The following is a 14,482-nucleotide window of genomic DNA, read 5'->3' as shown; positions in this document are numbered from 1 at the left end:
CAAACAACCCAAGAAAGCGACCCCTCGAGCTGGCGACACGGCAGGCGGAAGAAAAAAGACGAACGACGACAACAGCGAGGGGAGAGGCTGCAGCGCAAGACAAACAAGCAAGACAAGCAGGCAAGGCACACTGACAGCCAGGCAAGGCACACTGACAACCAGGCACGCAGCCATGCGCGTCTGTGTCGCGTCCACCTTGATGCCCGTGCTACATGCGCGTGTCTCGCACACGCTGTCCCTGTGCGATGCCAAATGCTGTCCCACGTATCCTCTGTAGCACAAGACTGGCACACAGGAGCCACAATGGGCGGGACAGCTGGGTCTGTCGGCGCGTCCAGGCGCGTCGCTTTCCGTTTTCGGAGCCATCCAGCCAGCGCGTGCGCCGGCGCCGCCCCGATCCATCCGTCCTGGTCCCATCCGATCCGATCCGATCCCGTTCGCCGCCCATGCTGGTTGATCTCGAAGTGACAGCAGATGCCAGTCCAACATGGACATGGACATGGACACGGCCGTTTGCCCTGGCGAGTGAAACGCTCACGGTGCCGACGACTTGCCCCCCACATCCAGTTCAAGCGAGAGCGATTCGTGTTACAGCATCGTATGAGCAAAGGCCGATCCCCAGAGTCGATGGCCCCCCCGCAGCGCCTCAATCTCCTACTTGCCCGGTGCAGTGACCTTGAGCGGCAGAATGACATGCGAGGGCCGGTGTCGTCGGTGGCGCCATCGCAGCCGGTACACCACAAACCCGACAATGCCCAGGGCAACAAGCACTCCCGCAACGATGCCAAAGATGGCCCAGCCGCTCATGGGCTGGGCGTTGGGGTTCAGGTTCGCCGGCCAGATGATTTCGATGTTGACCGTTCCGTCCAGCAGCCCGCCTCCGAGAGCGTTCCAGGTGGCCTCGCCGTACAGATCGACGTTGTTGGCGAGCTGGTCCGCGGGCCAGAGACATCCATTGGCCGGGCAAAAATCAACCACGATCGCCTGGACCGTCTGGCTGTGGTTGGCGGCGTTTCGGATCGTCAGAGTCGACCAGCACACCTTGTCTTTGTTGGCAAAGCCGTACATTGCTTCTGAGACGGCGACCGTGGCAGTCTTTGGCCAGACGGTGCCAATGTTGATGGAGTTGTTCAGGGGCGGATAGACGCCCTTGCTCAGGATGGCATTCCAGTGTGGGTCGCCGCCGGGCTGGCCGTTGGAGCAGCCCACGCCGACGTCGTTGGCCTGGTAACCGGCTTCCGAGAGCGGCAAATAGTCGGGGAAGGGACCTGTTGCAGCAGCGACCAGGAATCAGAGAACAGCCATCAGAGACCAGAGAGCAGAGAGCAGAGAGCCGTGAGCAGTGAGCGCCCTTGTCAAGCACAGAGTCGAGCGAGTCGCACTTGCTGTCCACCAGCTTACCGTAATGTGTGGCCTGTCCCGCTCGCCATTGAGCGTCCACACCCAGGGCCAGAGCCAACACAACAACCAGGACGAGAGCGGGCGAGAGGCGAGCTGCGACGGCTTTCCTGGCTGCGGCTCGAGCCCCAGATGACGGAGCAGCACGGCGGTTTGGATGCATGGCTTTGCGAGGTATCTGCATAGAATGTCCTGCGATGAGGCCCGGGATGTGCGGGATGAGGGCGGAAGAGATGCGAGCCAGGAGAAGAAGAGAGCGCTGGCGAGCCGATTTTGGCTCGGCTGGGACACGACCTTGTGCACACGGTTCTGGCGCGTCTGTCTGTCGCACAGGCCAGAGATGCCAATGAACGATTGCCATGAACGATGGAAGCGAGCAATATCGATCGCCCGTGTGGCAAGAAGTAGCAAACAGACAGACACGATCAAGTCGGTGCAATGCATGAGTATATTGGCACTGGGTGCGGCTACAGCAAATCAAAGTCGTCGAGCTGTGTGTGGGGCAGGTGTCGATGGCAAGGCAGCCGTCGCAGAGAACATGTCAGTTTGTGTGTTGATCGCTCCGCACATGCCTGGATTGCAGCGATCTTTCGCAGCGCCTAGCACTGCCGCGCCGCGAGCTATTCCACCCACAGCTCCGGACTCACCTTATCGTTGTATTTGAGAATCTTCCTCTTGATCTTGGAGGTGTCGACCCAGGTCACAAAGTCTTCCATGTTGCGAGTCACGAGGTAGGCTGGATCGGTAACAGTCTCCGGGCCAACACGGATATGACCCTGCTCGACAAACGTAACGGCTTCCTTGACGGTCTCGGCCATCTTGAGGCGCACCATGACGATCGGTAGCCGGCGTCTGAGCCAAGAGTTGCGCGAAGGGAGATCCCGCATTAGCAGAGATTTGCAGCCTGCAGCCCGGAGCCTGATCACCCTGGAGATCTTCTGTCTTGGATACGACTGGCCCCGCCTCTCAGGATGCACCCGTATCGTACCTGCAGAATGACGACACGGTGATTTTGTCGCAGCTCGAGAGGTTTTTGTTGGCCGTCAGCAGCCCCATCGCATACATCTTGTCCAGAAGGGCCTTGGTTTTGGTTGCGCGGAAGGGATCGTGTGGGTCCAGAAGGGACAGCTTGGTGGCCAGTTTGCGGATCTGTCCACAGATTTTGTTGTATCTGCGACCGAGTTTGAGAGGGGGTGATGTCAGGGAGAGGATTGGAGAGCATTCGTAAAATCCCCTCCATATCTCGGGGGGGGGATTTGTGCCTTCTGTGGATGGAGTTGCCATTCGACGGGCTGCCGTTCGACGGATCCAGCAACTGCTCCTGCAAAGTGGCCGCCGAGATGCCGGTATGCAGCATCAACGACACACGATGCATCGAGCGATTCCGGTCCTTCCACGCTCAATCTATCGGATGGGTTCGTGCCGTCGCCCTGTCATCCTGTCGTCGTCGTCCTGTCGTCCTGTCGTCTTGTCATGCGCACAAGAGGAAGCGATCCACAAGCGCATGCCGACGCTGTGAAGCCCAGGCGCGGGATTCTGCTCCCTCCCACCACCACCACCATCTCTCCATCTATATGGACAGTGTCTTACTTGATATAATCTTCTCGCTTCTGGATGTGATATTTGCGCATCACCTTGGTTTCATGCAGCGACTGATCGGACTTCCACTGCAGAAAGTCGACCTTCTTGAGCAGCTTTTGCTCGTGGAATTTGAGCTTTCGGACCATCGTGGGGGGTGTGCAGTTGCGGCTGGAGTGGACTTGACGAGAGGACGGATCGGTGACGGCCGGATGCGGCTGCGGCTGTGGATGTGAATGTGGATGCGGGTGCGGTGATGGAGGTTGAGGTTGTGACGGTGGTTGTGCCGCTTGCAAAAACAAAAACGAGGGCACTATAACTCCAAGCGGACATATGAATCGTGGATCCAGCCAGCGCAAATCGTGGATCCAGCCAGCGCAAATCGTGGATCCAGCCAGCGCCAATCCCGGATCCAGCCGTCACATGTGTTGCCACGTGCACCACGTGCGCAGCCGCCATGAGCCCGCCGACCCGAACAAGACCCGCCCGATGCGCCTTCGCCCTGGCCAGCCGACTGCTGGTGGACATTCGGAGACATCCCGAGGACATTGGTGGGCGACTTGTCGTTGATATCAATCAGCTCGTAATCACCCCGCAAGAAGCGTGTCCATCGCTCGTAATCATCCTGCAAGCAACTTGTAGGTTCGGCTGCATTCCGGGGGCGTTCCCGTCATGCCGCTGGGTTCGCTCTCCCGATGCGAATCTCGTGAGCGACCTGCCAGCCGTCATCCGCCATCATCCCGGCGATCAGACCCGGCCGTATGCCCTATTCCGCGCCTCCATTCCGACTACTTATAGATGCATTCTCCCTCCCTGCTCTTCCTCCTCCATCGTCGCTCTTTGTCCCTGTTGTCTCTGGTCACCTATCGGCCCCCAACGCCCTGAACATCATCCCTCATATTTTCCATATCCCAGCGCATCGTACTGCGTCGAATCGAATCGCATCGCATTTCCATTCAAGTGGGCGGTCACGCGCATTCGCTCCGTCTTCCTCCGCCAGTCATCACCGCCAGGACCGTCTGCAACCACCATGAGCTACAAATGCCCGCCCGAGGTGCTTGAGAAGATCCGGCACTTTGCAAAGTTTCCTCAAACGCCGGTGTCGCTCAAGCAGATGGTCAACTTTGGTGAGCACCAGCGTTGTATTCCAAGAGACCCACACGCCAAGATGGGTCGTCGATGGGACAATCGCCTCGATGCGGTTTCGAGTCATCCTGTTCGCTCTTGACAAGTCCGAGAGCATTCACTGGTTGCCCACCCACTCTGCACCCTGGATGATCCGCTTGCACCATGCCGGCTCCCATCCTCTTACCCTCTGTCTCCGTTTCATGCTCTCCATGTTTCCCCTCCAAAACTTCAGGCAGCAAGCCCACCCAGTCGACCCTCGCCCGGGGCACCCAGTTCATCCATGCCGAGCTCCCCGTGCGTCTGGCTCACCGGGTCGTCGAGCTGGAGTCGCTCCCCCACAATCTGTCCGAGATGCAGTCCGTCATCAAGGTCAAGAACATGTACACTCAGTCCTTCCAGGACCTCATCGAGTTCCCAAGCCCAAGCGAATTTGGACTCGAGACCAGCTCGTGGTTTGATCGAGGCACCCTCGTGCCGCCAGCCGACAGCGCTCTCAAAGCAGCCCATACATGTGAGCGATCCCTTCCCCAGAGCACATCCGAATGCATTCTCCTCAGCGACCAGGACTCTCCTCGCTCCTCTCGTCGAGTGACAACCACAGCTGACCCTGCTGTTCTCCCTCGATATCCCGAACTTCCACCCTCCGATCATGCTCCGATCCGGTCACGGCCCCCCTTGTCGCCTTGTTCCCACACCCTGTCTCATATGCCATGCCTGTGACTGCTCTTCCTGCGCCATTTACCCAATGTCATCGTTTCCCCCAATGCCGGCCCCGAGCTGGCCGCATGATGCTGTTGGCTCTGATTGCCCACATCTCCAACATCAATGGCCCATGGCCTCCACCCTTGCCATATCGATATTCTCGTCCCTCCTCACAAATGCTCATTAGCCATCCGGTAGGCACTACATTTCAGGCGCCATCGGGCAAATGCTGCTCGGCCGCAGCCATCCCGGCATGCACACGGCCATGCGTTATACCGGCTGTCGACTATACCCTTCTCACAACCCCTGCCGCTGGCTGTGCTTCTGCCTGTCTCCTCCCCGATCCGGCCCCTTGCCCCGAGCCAGATACTTCAAGGCAGTCGAAGACGTAGCCCACACCGAGAAACTTGCAAAGTACAACCAAATGTTTGTCAAGTGCATCGAAAAGGTCAAGCGGAGACACGATCCCGTCGTCTCCACTATAGGTGAGGGCTGCGTCACGCTATCGCCCGAGCGCTGCCAGGAATATACTGTTGCCATGCTCGTGTCGTTGCAGTGCCTGTGCTGCTCCATGGCTCCTTCCGTCTCGATACCGTGGTATTGCATTGGGACGGTATCGCCATTTCTGCCTTCCCCCATCCGGTACATCGGCCTGTTGCGCTCGAGCCGTCCGGGTGTTGTCTTGCCAGCTTTCTTGACGACATTCCCACACTCGCATTCATCTCTGCAGCCCAGGGTATCGTCGAGCTCAAGGAACACTGGCGCAAGACCAACGCCCCGTATCTGCGCGATCCCCGAGACGGGCATAGCCTCCCTCTACCACCACCCGTGCAGTCGTTCCTGGATCGCTTCTATCTCTCCCGCATTGGAATCCGCATGCTGATCGGACAGCATGTCGCCATCTCCAAGCCAGAAGCCCAGCAGCCAGGCTTTGTCGGCATCATTTGCCCAAAGACCAGCCTCCGCAACGTCGCTCTCGACGCCATCGACGACGCGCGGTTCATCTGCCAGGACTACTATGGCCTCTGGAAGGCGCCGGACATCAAGCTGTATGGCAAACAAGAGATTGAGTTCATGTACGTACCTTCGCACCTGCACCACATGCTCTTTGAGCTTCTCAAAAACTCGCTCCGAGCCGTTGTCGAGCGCTACGGCGCCGACTGTGAGGCCTATCCCGAGATCCGCGTGGTCGTGGCCGAGGGCAAGGAAGACATCACCATCAAGATCAGCGACGAAGGCGGCGGCATCCCCCGAAGCGGCATGCCGCTGATTTGGTCGTACATGTATACGACGGCCGAGAGCCCGATGCTCCAAGAGAACTATGACAAGAGCGACTTCAAAGCACCCATGGCCGGGTACGTCGACCGAGGCGAGGAGGAAGTGCGTGCTTGTGGGATGGGGGCTTGTCTGCGTTTGAGCCTGCCGGATGGCCATTGCCGGATCGGCCTGAGGCCAGTGGTGGGCGAGCGCTATGACGATGACGGCCATGCCCGTGCTGATGACGACGTCGATGACTGTCATTGCCAAGAAGCTGGCTCGTGTCCACGGCGATCACCTTCCCTCCGTCGCATGTGCGCTAAGTGCCGCCTTCAACCTTTGCTCCTCTCCAGATTCGGATACGGCCTGCCGCTCTCGCGCCTCTATGCTCGATATTTCGGAGGCGATCTCAAGCTCATCAGCATGGAGGGCTACGGCACCGATGCCTATCTTCATTTGTCTCGCCTGAGCGACAGCGAAGAGCCGCTGCCATAACAAACACGACAGCTTTTGTGGTCTGCTGGCCGCCTTTCATCCTCCTTCTCCCAGCACATTTCTGGACCTGGTGTGGTGCATCGATTCGACTCACCATCGCCAAGAGCATGGGCGTTCCGCCTCGGCCTCTGGCTCGCAGGCACGTCATCAATCGTGCTGTCGACCCCCGTCATGGAGGCTCAAGACGACGCGCAAACCGCACGAATGGACAGGGGGGGCCAGAGCCAGTGGTGATGACAGACAAACCAGGCAAATTTGCCTGGGGCTGGGCTGCTCTGGCTGGACATGGGCCTTGCGACACCCTGGTCGCTGCAAGAGAGGCGATGTCGTTGCCCCCCTCTGCTCTTGGGCGATGTAGCGAGTCTGTGCTTGTTGGATATCCAGCCGAGCGAGGATCTGGGTGGAGGTCGACTTGGGCTCTTGCACGCAGCAGCACGGCGATCGACCGCAGGCAAGAAGGGCAATGTCCCTCGACGCAATGTCCCTTGGCAATAGCGTCTTTGCGCCGCAGGAGAACCGCCGCCTGGCCCATGCGTCTCATTTGTGTCGTTGGATGCACCGGTCTGCCACCTCCACAGTTCCACAGCCGCGTTGCATCAAGAGAGAGCGAAAATTTGTCTCCAGATCCTCTCGGGCGATGGTTGCTGGAGGGCAGACCGACAACGACCGAAGCCGTCCTCTTGTTCTGCTCCGGCAGAGCACATTGACCCAGGCAGAGTTCTCGTCAGGATCGGCCGACATGCCTGGGACAACCCCCGAGCCTCCATGACTAACGATCGGTGTTGCTGACGAACATGTCGCAAGTCCGTGCCGGCACTGCATCCGTGGCAAGTACCGGAGGGCTCTGGGGACACTCGCTGCAGATCTGCTCGGTGGGAGCGCCACAATGCCACAGCATCCACCCATATACCTGCCACACCTCCTCTTTGACTTGCTTTGTCGCTGCGGCTGGGACCGATGGAGTCGGCTTGTATTGATGCTGTGCTGGGGCGCTCGCTCCTGGATGCTGAGCAGTGCAGATTTGCGTCTTGCGCTGGAACCAACCGCCTTCACTCTGATGCGTCCTGGGTCAGAAAAAAAAAAAGACCATCCACCACCGAGGCTTGCATCTCTCATCCGAGCCTCCTTGCACCGCAGATGCACCATAGGACAGGCCCCGCTGGAGCGGCGGTGGTGGCGGCAGAGGTCGAAGGTCCATCCGGCCACGGCCCTATATGAGCAAGTCTCCAGGCGGGCCATTTTCCTCGACATCCTCATCGACATCCTCATCGGCATCCTCATCGTCGCCCATCGCTCGCACCTCTTCCCACCTCTCTCGCATCCCGCACCATGATGCTCGCTAAGCTTTTCCTCATCGTTGCCGCCCTGGTTTCGACCATCGCTGGCGCTCCAACCCCCACGACCACCAAGCCCGTCACCTCGGTGTCTTCCTCGCGAGCTCCCTCGCCCACTCCCTCGGCGGTGCCGACGGCTCCTCCGGCCTTCTCGCTGTTCAACTTTTATCTGCGCCATACGGGCTATGGCAAGACCTACGACACTTATCTCATCGACGACACCAACGTTTACAGCAATCTGCTCCAGATGGCTGCGGACACCGATCTGCCCGACACCTATCTCGGCTCGTCGCTGGTCCTTCGGTGAGTGCTCTTGGGGCGATCAGGGCGCGTGTTTGCCATGTTCATGAAGTATTCATGTCGCTCGCGTTGGCTGGTGGTGGAGAGAATGTGCAGGGACTCGGATGACTGAATACCCATCGAGGCCGCACTGGGTCCATCCTCGCTGTCTCCTTTGCATGCCCGGCTCACCCGTCGCTTTGCCCGCATAGCATCGACTTTATCAACGTCGACACCAACAAGGTCACCACCATGCCCGTCGACGGCTCCACCATCTGGAAGCTCAAGCGCTCGGGAACCTCGGTCCCGTCCAGCTCGCTCAAGACCATCGGCGTCGGCAGCTTCCGAGTCCGCGCCGTCCTGGAGGGCTTCGAGTCCATCTCCTCGACCGCCTCGACTGTGATCACCATCGTTGCCCCTGCCCAGGTTGCTGCTCCGGGCTCACCCTGCTCGGTCGGTGGCCAGTACACCTGCGGCGACCGCTACTCGACCGTTGTCTGCCAGAACGGCGTCTGGGTCAGTGCCGCCCTGTGCCCTTCGTTCTCGATCTGCTACCAGGGCGACGACGGCGCCGCAACCTGCGCTTAAGGACCGACCCTCCGTCGCAAGACAGCCCAACATCGCTGTATCTGAGAGGAAAGGATGAATGCCATCGTGTCTCTCTCACTGCACTTGCTTCCTCCGTCTCAAAGCCCACCTCGGGAGCAGTCTGATTTGCCTTTTCTTGGCCACTGCATGCCCCACTCTTCACAACATACATCCGTCATGCGATGAACATTTTCTATCTCGAGATTCTGATCAGACCTCTTATAACCCTTCTTTTACCGTGGCCTCGTTCGCAAAACGAACCTGGACACACATGTATCTGCATAATTTGCTGCGGATCTTGAATATAGCACCTCCAAAGAGTAAAATGTGAGGTCCAGGGACATCATGACTGAAGGCGGTGACCAATCGTTGTTGTCGAGTCCGCCGTGACTGGAACGTCCATGGGCAATGGTGGACTTGCGCACACCTTGGCGACGGGGGCTGGGGGTGTGTTGCTTGCCCTATATGCAAAAATGAGGATGTCCATTCCGGATAATGGATACGAGTGTTTTCCAATACAAATGGGAGAGGTGGTAGCAGAGTGGCTTGCTTCGGGTTGCGAGTGCTGCTCACACTCTCATCCATGATAGACAGGACACACATCCCAGGCCGCATGTCGTCGATGGTGATCGTGAGATTGTGATGCTCGCTAAGCCTCCCACAACAATCGACTGCATACTGCCTCGCACAGAGACTCCTTCCATCCGAGCTCGCTGGCATGCATGTCTGGCAGACCATGGAATCGGCGCGGCTTGTTGGCCACCCGATTCGAACCAGACACGACATTCCCCACAACAACGGCGCCTTCAGCTTTCGCCCCTTTGCCCCTCGCCCCTTGGCTCCTTGCCATCTGCCTGTCCCTGTTCCTCGCCGACAGCATCCCGCTGCCGTTGTCTCTCCTGCCGACTTGGCTCCGATATGGTCGTCAGCACCCACGACTCGGACGACATGCTCGGCATCGAGGTCCAGCCTATCGAGTCGATGGAGGAGGATGCCGAGATGGTCGAGGTGTCCGCAGTCGAGCCCGAACCTGTTCAGCCCGAGCCAGCTCTGCCCGCCGACCCCTTCGACCCTTGGGTCCATCCGGTCGAAGCCTTCATCCGGATGGCCCGCGACGAGCCCGATGCCCTCTGCATCAACACCTACGAGAGCGGCGAGTCCGTGCGCTACTCATACCGCGATGTGTGGAAACATGCATACTCAATCGCCCAGGCTCTCAAGGCTCTCCCTGGCTGGAACGACGACGGCCACGATGCCATCGGCACCTTCTGCGAAGGCGAGGCGCACTGGGTGTTCTTCTCGCTCGCCGTGTGGATGCTGGGCAAGTGAGTATCGGCCCAGATGCTGTGATTCGATCTGTCTGTTGCATGGTCCTGGCTGTGGATGTCGCTGCCACCAGTCCAGGGTCAGAAGGATTGGCTGTGGAATGTGCTGTGAGTGAGTCCTCCCTCCAGAGATGACAGGCAACAGCCGCAGTTGACTCACCCACGTATCCACCGACAGGAAAACCCTCAACTTTGGTCTCAACTGGCCATCGGCTGTCCGATTGTGGGTGGAGTCGACAGAGTGGGAGACTGACCCACGATCGACAAAGCCGGGACTGACGCACTCTCGATCACCATGGCACCCAACAGACACTCGGTCAAGTACATCCTTCACCACTACACCAAGCCTGGAAGGACGGAAGGAGTGACGTTGGTGGACGGCGGCACTTTCCCGATGCTCAGCGAGGTCCCTGCTCCATCGCTCGAGCTCAGTGAGGCTCTCGACGACTTTGTCACCATCCAGTGCACCTCGGGAACGACAGGTATGTAGAATAGTCGGGAAGAACGGCAGAGCATGATGTCGGATGGTGGACAGCTTGGGGCGTGACATGAAGCAAGAGGTTGTGCTGACGATGCATGTGCAATCAATAACTCTGCTTCCTGCATCCCCGTCGCTCACACAGGCATCCCCAAGTCGTGAGTTATCCTGTGGATTCTGATGTTGTGGATTCTGTTTCTGTGTCTACCTGATGCTTATTCACAGTCACAATTGACCGCATCAACACTCGTGGACTGAATCCTTCTGTGCTTGATGTTGATGGTTGCAGGTTCCAGTTTGCACACACTGGAGGGATAACTGCTCGATCTTCTATAGGAATAACAAAGTGTAGAGTCGGGCTTTTGCAGGTAACTATGCAGGATATCAAATGTCGCATTGATACATGGGCAAGGTTGAATATACTGACAATTGATGATTCTCAGGCACCATCATTTGTTGCGGCCTTGGGATTCCTCCTTTGCTCCGTCAACCTAGGAGGATCTGTGTGGATTCCAAGGCGGGCATTCAATTCTATCGACAATGCAAACAATATCGTTCAGTTATTGAAGGACGGTTTACATTATTTACATATGGTAGTTACCAAATCAGTGAATACTTCTCGACCAAGCTGTTCAAAAACTGATGTCACTAACCTTCTCATAGATTCCCTCGTTCTTGAAACTGATCATCGAAGCCTCCAGGTCCAGGAACCCGATCGTTATTGAGTTGAGGACGAAAGTCATCGGACTGGGCTCCGAGCTTATTCCCATGAGTGTCATTCACATGACGAGGGCGAGATTCCCAAACGCTGATATTCAGTCGGGATATGGATCGAGTGAGGTACAGTTCATTCATTTACTTGGCAACGATACCGTTTTAGACGATAACTAAATAACATACCTCGCCAGTCAGCAGTCATCGGAGCACTTTCATTTCTGCGGATCCCGGCCAACAGCCTCATTCCAGAGAAGCTGGTTTACAAACAAGCCAAGCCCGGTGTTCGATGTTATATCATTGATGAACATGGCAACTTTGTCGACCGAGGTTCTCCAAGAGCGGGATCCTCGTCTTTGCCGTCGACCCCGACCATCCCGTCCGCAACCACCCCGACTTTGTCAACGCCGATCCCAACGACAGACTGGCCTCCTTTGGCTTCCTCAGCGACGGCTCGCCTCGTGTCTGCACCATGGACTGGGTCGAGATGGTCAGCGAGAACGAGTTTACGGTCGTTGGAAGGTGAGTGCGATGTCCCTGTATCCACCGAGTGGTCTGTGCCCTCCTTCCACTGGTTCTCCGCCAATCCATCCCATACTCTTCATTCTCACACCTCACACCTCACACACCCAGATTCGACCAGAAGATCAAGGTCAACGGCGTCTATGTCGACCTGAACCATCTCGAGGCCCTGGTCGTCCAGCACCTGAGCCACACCATCGCCGACTGTGCGTTTGTCCAGACCTCCGAGAAGAAGATCGTGATGCTGTATGTTCTCCAGGCCCGCCCCACGACCCGCACCGAGCCCAGCGTCGTTATCCGGATGACCCAGGATCTGCTTGCACTCGTCAACGTCTCCAAGGTGCCGATCCACAACTGCTTCCAGCTCGACGAGATCCCCATGACCGAGATTGGCAAGCGCGACCTCAAGAGGATCAAGTGGATCGCCGAGAACAACGATCTGCACCAAGGATCCGTTGTGTATCCCCGTCTCGCCCCCAGCGATGCCCCGCTGTTTCGCATCGCGGCTGCAATCTCCAGCCTCGGCAGCCAGCTCCTCGGGATTCCCTCTCTCGACGGCCGCAACTACAGCATCAGCGGAGCTGGGTTTGACTCGCTGAGTGTCGGCCGCCTGGCCCTCGCAATCAAGGAAGAGTACGATGTCGAGATCTCGCCGATGATGCTGCTCTCGAACGGCCTGACGCCCCTCGATGTCGCCCAGCTGGTGATTGATCTCCAAGGCAACCACCCGCTGATGCCGCCGACAGTCGACCTCGACCAGGAGGCCGCCCGGCTCGACGATGCGAGTGTGACGGCCGAGGGTCTCCCTCCACTTGTCTTTCCCGAGTCGCCTCGCGGCATCGTCCTGACGGGGGCCACTGGCTTCCTCGGATCGTTCCTGCTGTACGAGCTGGCTGCCAAGTTCCCTGCTGCCAGGATCTACTGTCTGGTCCGAGCCGCGAGCGACCAGGTTGCCATCGACCGCATCTTTGAGACAGCCAGGAAGCTGATCCTCAACCCGCAGCAGACGCACTACCTCGTGAACAATGTCAAGCCGCGACTCGTTGGTGTCTGCGGCGATCTGTCGCTCGACCAGTGGGGACTGACCAACAAGCGATGGAAGAAGATCAGCAAGGAGACCGACATGGTTGTGCACTGCGGCGCCGAGGTGCACTGGCTCGACGACTATGAGGCGCTCAAGGGGCCGAATGTCCTGGGCACGGCGACGGCCCTGCGGCTGGCCACGACCCACCACTTGAAGCCGCTGCACTTCATCTCGGCGGTCGGGGCGATTCCCATGGCACGGGGTGCAAGGACGCCGCTCGAGGAGAGGGTGTATTCCAACTGGAACGTCTCTGGCGGGTATGCACAGACCAAGTGGGTCTCTGAGCAGCTGATCAACAAGGCACGATCGAGGGGAGTGCCTGCGACGATCATCCGACCATCGCTGATTGCAAGCGACAGTATCTATGGAGGTGAGTCACTGGATGTGATATGGCAATGCGGTGTGGTGGTGTGGTGGTGTGGTGGTGTGGTGGTGTGGTGGTGTGGTGGTGTGGTGGTGTGGTGGTGCAGCAGCTCATCTCAGCTCACTCTCACTCTCACTCTCACTCTCACTCTCACTCTCACTCTCTCAGTGTGCCACTCGGACGACTACATCTGGCAGTACATCAAGGGGTGCATCCGCATCGAGATCGCTCCCTCCAATGCCACCCCCGTGATCATCACCATGAATCCAGTCGACCATGTCGCCAAGGTGGTCGCTGCGATCGCAGCCTCCGAGGTGGCCCTGCCCAAGTTTGTGTTCCACATCAGCGACCCAGAGCGCAGGTGAGATGAGCGAGCCGAGCGGCAAGCAGACAGGGAGAGCAGCAGGATGAGTGCCATTCCTCGGCAGTCACTCACCCACACCACCATCCCACACATCCTGTCCCTCGGCCCACCTCGCAGCGTCGTCACCGAGACCAAACTGTTCGAGATCGTCAATGCCTATGGCTGGCCTGTCATGTTCGAGACCCGCGAGCGATTCAAGGCCCTGCTTTACCGACCGTCGCTGCCCAACGGCTCGTCGATGCTGACGCTCATGCATCTGATCCTGAGCATGTCCTTCCTGGTCGACAACACCAACACCCGGTCGATCTATCCGGCCCTCGGTTCCCAGGCCGGGAGGATCGCCGGGCGAGGGCTGCTGTACCTGACCCACATCGGGTATCTGCCACCTCCTCCGAACCCTCCGTCGCCGCTGAGACCCGAGGAGCACCCGCGGCCCAACATCTTCCGTCCCGACACCCACAACTAGCTCGGTGGTGGAGGTCACTGCATGTTTGGCAGTGCCATTCATGGTGCATCCCATGCACAGCCATGGCCCTCCACTTGCACGGTGCTTCACATCTCCCTGACACACATTCCTGATCTATCGCTTCGGAGTCAGTGCACGATATCCAGTGCTTGCCGATGTGTCCCACTCTCACCCCGTCCACATACCCCGATGTCGCCCCAGTCGCCCTGTCGGCAATTGGCTGTCTGTCCTGGTCAATATCACAGCCATCTTGGATTCTCCATGCGACTCCTTCGTCTGGTGTCAGTGCTGATTGCGAGTACTTGTGGACAGAGACAAGGCTGCTGATGCATGGCGTGCAGGTCGCGAGATGTTCCTTCATATCACAGCCAAGCTATCTCTCGGCAACGGCGGCTTTGTCTCAACA

General features: G+C 58.4%; 6 protein-coding genes across 6 annotated transcripts; 4 read left to right on the top strand and 2 right to left on the bottom strand.

Moving 5' to 3' along the window:
• Positions 1–567: 567 nt before the first annotated feature.
• Positions 568–1,645, bottom strand: BJ171DRAFT_533808 (uncharacterized protein). The gene is made up of 2 exons (XM_053112815.1): positions 1,402–1,645; positions 568–1,268 (listed from the first exon to the last, which is right to left on the bottom strand). Exons 1-2 carry the CDS (start codon positions 1,580–1,582, stop codon positions 655–657), a joined length of 795 nt encoding a protein of 264 aa, XP_052962055.1. The 5' UTR covers positions 1,583–1,645; the 3' UTR covers positions 568–654.
• A 183-nt stretch (positions 1,646–1,828) lies between these two features.
• On the bottom strand, positions 1,829–3,251 carry BJ171DRAFT_466390 (uncharacterized protein). Its single transcript, XM_053108555.1, has 4 exons — positions 2,989–3,251; positions 2,387–2,569; positions 2,046–2,250; positions 1,829–1,889 (listed from the first exon to the last, which is right to left on the bottom strand). Exons 1-4 carry the CDS (start codon positions 3,123–3,125, stop codon positions 1,866–1,868), a joined length of 549 nt encoding a protein of 182 aa, XP_052962054.1. The 5' UTR covers positions 3,126–3,251; the 3' UTR covers positions 1,829–1,865.
• A 755-nt stretch (positions 3,252–4,006) lies between these two features.
• On the top strand, positions 4,007–6,558 carry BJ171DRAFT_589177 (mitochondrial branched-chain alpha-ketoacid dehydrogenase kinase-domain-containing protein; the record flags this gene model as incomplete). The annotated part of the gene is made up of 6 exons (XM_053114455.1): positions 4,007–4,103; positions 4,337–4,615; positions 4,994–5,000; positions 5,173–5,291; positions 5,537–6,161; positions 6,417–6,558. The coding sequence occupies 6 exons, from the start codon at positions 4,007–4,009 to the stop codon at positions 6,556–6,558; spliced, it is 1,269 nt and encodes a 422-aa protein (XP_052962053.1).
• A 198-nt stretch (positions 6,559–6,756) lies between these two features.
• BJ171DRAFT_533803 (uncharacterized protein) lies at positions 6,757–7,410 on the top strand. Its single transcript, XM_053112814.1, has one exon. The coding sequence runs from the start codon at positions 6,792–6,794 to the stop codon at positions 7,263–7,265; it is 474 nt and encodes a 157-aa protein (XP_052962052.1). The 5' UTR covers positions 6,757–6,791; the 3' UTR covers positions 7,266–7,410.
• A 321-nt stretch (positions 7,411–7,731) lies between these two features.
• On the top strand, positions 7,732–8,876 carry BJ171DRAFT_313802 (uncharacterized protein). The gene is made up of 2 exons (XM_053107113.1): positions 7,732–8,195; positions 8,384–8,876. The coding sequence occupies exons 1-2, from the start codon at positions 7,888–7,890 to the stop codon at positions 8,757–8,759; spliced, it is 684 nt and encodes a 227-aa protein (XP_052962051.1). The 5' UTR covers positions 7,732–7,887; the 3' UTR covers positions 8,760–8,876.
• Positions 8,877–9,583: 707 nt separating this feature from the next.
• BJ171DRAFT_604981 (male sterility protein-domain-containing protein) lies at positions 9,584–14,344 on the top strand. Its single transcript, XM_053115197.1, has 11 exons — positions 9,584–10,084; positions 10,263–10,307; positions 10,394–10,566; positions 10,708–10,720; positions 10,852–10,930; positions 11,006–11,155; positions 11,226–11,402; positions 11,617–11,798; positions 11,910–13,252; positions 13,415–13,607; positions 13,728–14,344. Exons 1-11 carry the CDS (start codon positions 9,678–9,680, stop codon positions 14,074–14,076), a joined length of 3,111 nt encoding a protein of 1,036 aa, XP_052962050.1. The 5' UTR covers positions 9,584–9,677; the 3' UTR covers positions 14,077–14,344.
• Positions 14,345–14,482: the final 138 nt, after the last annotated feature.

Source organism: Polychytrium aggregatum (assembly GCF_025602895.1).
Source record: "Polychytrium aggregatum strain JEL109 chromosome Unknown BJ171scaffold_91, whole genome shotgun sequence".
Classification (NCBI taxonomy): domain Eukaryota; kingdom Fungi; phylum Chytridiomycota; class Chytridiomycetes; order Polychytriales; genus Polychytrium; species Polychytrium aggregatum.
This window is presented reverse-complemented; position numbering and strand designations above follow the sequence as displayed.